The sequence below is a fragment of the Condylura cristata genome, unplaced genomic scaffold, assembly GCF_000260355.1.
Source record: "Condylura cristata isolate star-nosed mole 26May11 unplaced genomic scaffold, ConCri1.0 scaffold00039, whole genome shotgun sequence".
NCBI lineage: Eukaryota > Metazoa > Chordata > Mammalia > Eulipotyphla > Talpidae > Condylura > Condylura cristata.
In genome coordinates, this window is record NW_004567140.1 from 6,282,544 (window position 1) to 6,288,076 (window position 5,533).

Consider the following 5,533-nt stretch of genomic DNA (forward strand, 5'->3'; position numbering starts at 1 on the left):
CGGCTGTTTGACAGGAGGCAGCGTGACGTAAATGCTACCTAAAGCAAAGTTTACGACCGGGCTTCCCCTAGTCCTTTACTCTTTGTAATTCCTTCAAATTTCTCTCATATGCTCAATAGTTCTGCTGATTTGTTGGAATTCCAGACACTCTCACTGGCTTTTGTCTAGTCGACCAGGTGCTTTACAAAAATTTCATCTCTAATACGGTAAAATCCCCCCCGTAGTTTAAATGTCTGTCAGCAGCACGCCCGCTAAAGCCGAGCCCGACACGACTCGTGAAGTGTTAGCCCTGTCCCCCGATCTGGTCCCCGATGTATCAAGGGTGACACCTAACAGCTCATTTCACTTGGATTTAAACTTATGAGTTTTCACACCCTAGTGGGAGTAAAGCACAATCTAGGAGATGACATTTGCTCTAAATTACCTGTAACTTCATCCATGAAGCCCCAGGACACGCATATCAAAATGCTAAACTCACTGCATTTCAGGGGGAAGCTGACAGCTCACATTTTTCTTGCGGTACCAACCAGTCTCTCCCAGTTAATGACGTATCACCTTGATACAGAGGGGGTCTACTATCTAATTTGGTCTCTTTAGCCTTTTAAGAGCAGACTACAAACGAAGCCAGAGCTCGGCGGGGTCTTACCCCGAGTGCGACCTGCAGCAGTAAGTGCCCCGGCTCTCAGAGCCTGCACGGCGCGAGGCGCTGGCCTCGCCTGCTCAGGCTTAGTTCCGGCCACTGAGCACGGGCACCTCACTGCAGGACAGGTGTGTCCAGGCTGCTCTGCAGATTGAGGAGCTTTTGGTAGGAAAGGGGGAAACACTGAAATGCAGACTTGCTGTTCCTTTGGCCATGGTACTAAAAGAACTTTGTCCAACTTGCTGTTCTGAGTAACAAGTTTTATTTTTTTAAAGGCATATAGACAGTAAACAAAGTGAACATTCAGTCAGGTCTCAACTTCTGCCAAGCAGTTATCTGTCCTAGAATTGTTCCATTAAGTTCCAGTCTCTAAACATTATAAATTCAGTAATCGTCATCTTCATCAGAGTCCATTACTTTTCTTCTGTTGAACTGGGGGGGAATTAAATAAGTATCATGTTTACTAAAGTGTAATTCAAACTTTCCAGAAGAAAAATTTCTACCTACTATCGTTAGCAAGACATTTATTGTCTCCCTAAAAAACCCAGTGTTTTAGATGTAAGGGGACAGGGGCAGAAAAGCCATAAAAACCAGAGCCCGCCAGGCACGCAGCCCTTCTCCTCAGACACTCGGTGCCTCACAGGAGCCACCTGCGGACTGAGGATGTCCGCAGCAGCGGGGTGCAGTCGATACATCGCCTAAAACGGTTTGTTTTTCTTGCCGTGTGCATTGAGGAAACTTACCTTAACTGTTGTCTTCTTTTCTGTCTGTTGGCTTACTTTTTCGAGGATTTCTATTAAACCTTGTTCTGATACCTAGAACAGCCGGAAAGAAAAAAGAACTTTTGAGACAACTGTCCCCAGCAGACTGAACTGTTTCGTTTCAGGGCCTTTTGAGGCACGGGAAAGCTACGGGGCGGGAGGTCGGGCCTACTGCTCGTGATGACCTGTCATAATGCCAATGCTTGGTGAGCCTCACGTGAGGAGGGCAGGGAGAAGTTTCCATCTACTAGCCTCCGCAGAAAAACCTGTGTTCGGTGTGAGGGGTAAAGACGCAGCACCCCGAGAAGCGAGCATGCAGGAGACACGAGTCACACAAAGGAAGCCCTGGCGTCTCTGCCACACATATGTTCTTGGAACAAGGGGTTCGGGCAGGACTGGGCCTGTGGGCTGTGGCGGCGGAAGCCGCCATGCAGATGGGCAGCTTGGCGAAGGCCCGGCCGCTGGTGCCCGGCACTGCAGCACAGAAGCAGCCACGCGCCAAGCAAGGGCTTTTACCGCCTCTCACTCAAAGCCGCTCCACTTCTCACTTGCAGTGCTGCCAGTGTGGAAGCAAGTTCTGCTAGCCGACATGACAGGCAGGGGTCACAGAGACACCACAAAGTTCCATGGCTATGTCCAGGAGGAGAAAGCGGTGGAGGGCTTAAAGGCAATTTGTTGCCCTTCAGTATTTACGATATATAGGACTAGCCTCCTGTTTAAAAATACTTCAGAGTCAACGAGAATCCCATAACCGCAAGGTGAAATTGGCCTTGTGAAGGCAGGTTCTGGTGCAGCAGGTAACACAAGGTAAAGCTGCCCCGAGGCAGCCCCAGCTTACCTTTCCACTCAGTTGCCCGTATCTTGCCCGCTGTATAAGGTAGTTTTCTACAGCTTTAGTTTTTTCAGGCTTTACAAGTGCTAAATTACTCACTGAAAAGAAAAAACATACAAAAGTTATCAAATCTAAATGCATACATTATACCTTAAACATATGCAAAGCATTTCACAGACTGCGTGAGGCGGAGGGAAGGAAGTAGGGCACGTAGTACTGGAACCCTCTTAAAAATGAACCCCAAGTTCAGCCATGTCGTTCTCAGTCCAGGCTACACAGAGGACCAAGCCCTCAGAGTCTAAGTTCCATACCATTTTTTTTTTTTAAAGATTTACTGATTTATGCATACAGAACTGGGGTACAGCCAGAGGTGCAGGGGTGGTGAGAGGATTCACCAGAGACAGAGCGGGGAGCAGAACAGGCCGACTGATGGAGTCCACTGCTGAGGGGAGCAGCGGGTGGGTCAGGAGAGGTCTGCTGAGCCCTCTGGGTCACCTCGGGGGCGGGGATCGAACACATGCTGAAGTGGCTTCTTAGTGCTGTGCTGTAACCCGCTGCGCCACCAGGGAGGGCTCCCCATATCTATTTTTTAACGTAGAGTTGCCCTCTGGCAGCCAGTCTATATGCTGCTGCTCACATATATCTGGGGCCCTTCATCCAAGGCTCCCTCTCCTGGACTGGGCTTCAGGTTATGGTACAGAACACACTAGTTCATTCTGACTGGCTTCATTTCATTTTTTTTTAAACAGGGTTTTCTCGTTGGTTTTTATTATGCAAAACTATGAATAGACATTAAAATCAAGAATGCAATAAACCCCTGAGTTGCGCTCACCCGCAGCAACTACCAGCAATGCGTGACCTCCCTGACTGAAAGCTGTCACCTATAAATTTTACCTGCTTTGTGCTTGGAGATCATCTCCTTGCTAAGGACCAAGCTGCTACTTGCAATAGTGACTAAAGTACTTGAAAGTTTGTAGCATCACACTCTTTATAAATATTGTGAAGCTCAAGCTTTTTTGATACAACTATTTATTACAGAGATAGCAGCATTTGATGGAAATAATTTAAAGGAAACTGAAGACGCTTACACCGTGCCCGCGCTGACTGGTCCAGAACTTGGGCCAAGATACTGTTTCTCATTTCTGCTTCCCTACAACAAAAACAGGTCAAGCAAAATTAGAAGCAAGCAGCCAGCAGTCCTGTGCAATAGACAGAAACACAGCTCTCCCAACACACTGCAAGAGGGAGACCCACCTGGCACACAGATGCGCTGGGGAGCAGGGGAAACAAACAGAGAAGCCCACCTGCCCCCCCCCAAACCAGCTTCACATTAGAGCCTGCCAAGTGGAAAGGTAGAAAGCTTTGTATTTTCATAATTCAAGCTGGAGTCCCAGCTCCACCACCATTACCAGTGCTTACTAGATACTCTGTGAGAGGTTCTAGAACTGTAGAGTGAGAGCTCAGGCAATGAGAAGGACCAAGCAATTCATCTCTGTGATGAGAGATGAGGAAGCTGAGACCCAGCGGGAACACTGAAGAGACAGGTGTCTGAGTCTAAGCTAGAACCACATCTGTGTTTCGGGATTCTTCTATGTTTTCAGGTGGGCGAGGGAGACAGAAACTGACTACAGCTCTCCCTGCAGTCTCCAGCCTACCCAAGTGAGAACTAGTTCGTGGTCGTAAGGCAATTCCTTTGAACCGTTAAGCATTTTTTTTATGATGCCCTTCCAGAAACTTCACACACCACATAGACAAAAGCAGATTCTAAAATGGTGGGGGAAGAGAAGCTGGCTGTGCCTACGAGCTGCCATCTGAGACGTCTGGTGCTCACAGCACACAGCCTGAAGCCCACTCCTCAGGTGTTTCCTCCTTAGTCCAGAGCACTGCACTTCCATCTGAGATGCCATAGGTTATAAACGCACCCTAGTTCTATGTATCTCTAAGAACAAGGAATCACCCAGAGGAAGGCCTAACACGAGAGGCCACTCAAAGTGATGAAGAAGACATAAACCTGCCATGCAGACAAGAAGGCACGTGTGCTCCACTGTGGCCCTGGGAGGTCTGCTGTCTGCCTTCACACCAGGGTGGAGGCAGGGGGCCCCCCCAACAGTGAATTTTAGGAGGCCGCCAAGTGACAGCAGAAGCAAAAGTGAATCCTCTCTGAAAAAGTCAGGATAAAAGGGATCAACTATGACACATAGAAAGTTACAGCTTAGAATCAATGGAATTCATTTTCTCCCTGGCACAAACGACTGGATACTGTTTGTCTTGTCCCTCTAATGTGCGCTGCAAAGGCAGGAGCCTTCTCTGCCTCACCTATTCCTGCAGACCCTGCAGAATGCCTGACCCAGAACAGGTACTCAAATATTTGCTAAACGAACTTGCCAAGTGGTAGCATGATGGGGGAGGGGAAGGAGGAATCATTCCGCTGGTGTAGTTTCAGGTCTGCAAGGTGGAAAAGCTCCAGAAATCTGCTGCATGAAAATACAATTACTACCTCACTGGACACTGGTTAAGTCCATGTGTTTGTTTCTCTCAATCACAATTAGGGGAAAAACGCAGCATGGAGCAACCAGGTATTTATCTCACTAATGTGTGAGGTGCTCTGCTATGTGCTGGGATAAAATAACAGTAAGATTCGTATGCTAGTTACTATTTATTGAGCATTTACTAAATGTCAAGCACTTGACCCAAGGAACCCTACCCAATCAAGTAGTTCTTACTCTGCTGTTTTTACAGTAACTATTTTGCAGAGAAATAAGCAAAGAAATGGGGGGCACCACGTGTTTATTTAATAAATTATCCGGATGATTCATAGAAAAATCACTGCCAGGAAAAAACTAAGATTCACACACTTGTAAAACAACTCAAGTTAAAAAAAAAAAAAAAAGGCAACCAATTGGTAAAACCACCCTTGGTAAAGTTCTGAGCTCCAACCCATACCTGTGCTTTGCTTCCTGTTGGGCTGCATCTCCAGGGTCCTGAAATGGCAATTTTTACCTTTTAGCAGAGTGATTTCACTGAGAGAAAAAAAAAAAAACAAAACAAGCCCCCCAAAACGGGAGCTATCCTAATCGAGTTTTGATACCTTATGGGCTCCGGCAGTGAGAGACGGGGTCCCCCCAAACTAGACTGGACCTCACAGCGGAGAATGGGCTAGTTTCTACTCACTACTATGAGCTGACAAGTTTGTCAAGTCATAATCTAACAGGCTGTTTTCAAGTACAAACAGAGAGGGGAGTCCCTGTGCTATGCCACCGAGGGTAACTGATGGGAAATCAAACTTCGTGCCAGGGATGA

At 47.4% G+C, this 5,533-nt stretch overlaps 1 protein-coding gene across 1 annotated transcript in view; it reads right to left on the reverse strand.

The window, feature by feature from the left end:
- Positions 1 to 883: 883 nt before the first annotated feature.
- PDCD5 (programmed cell death 5) overlaps positions 884 to 5,533 on the reverse strand; it is a 5,338-nt gene continuing 688 nt past the window's right edge. Inside the window, exons 2-6 of the mRNA XM_012733173.1 lie at positions 5,177 to 5,229; positions 3,322 to 3,383; positions 2,240 to 2,331; positions 1,384 to 1,455; positions 884 to 1,072 (exon numbers count right to left, since the gene is read on the reverse strand). Of these exons, the coding sequence (XP_012588627.1) occupies positions 1,025 to 1,072; positions 1,384 to 1,455; positions 2,240 to 2,331; positions 3,322 to 3,383; positions 5,177 to 5,229 (327 nt within the window). The 3' untranslated portion in view covers positions 884 to 1,024. The remainder of the gene's footprint in view (positions 1,073 to 1,383; positions 1,456 to 2,239; positions 2,332 to 3,321; positions 3,384 to 5,176; positions 5,230 to 5,533) is intronic.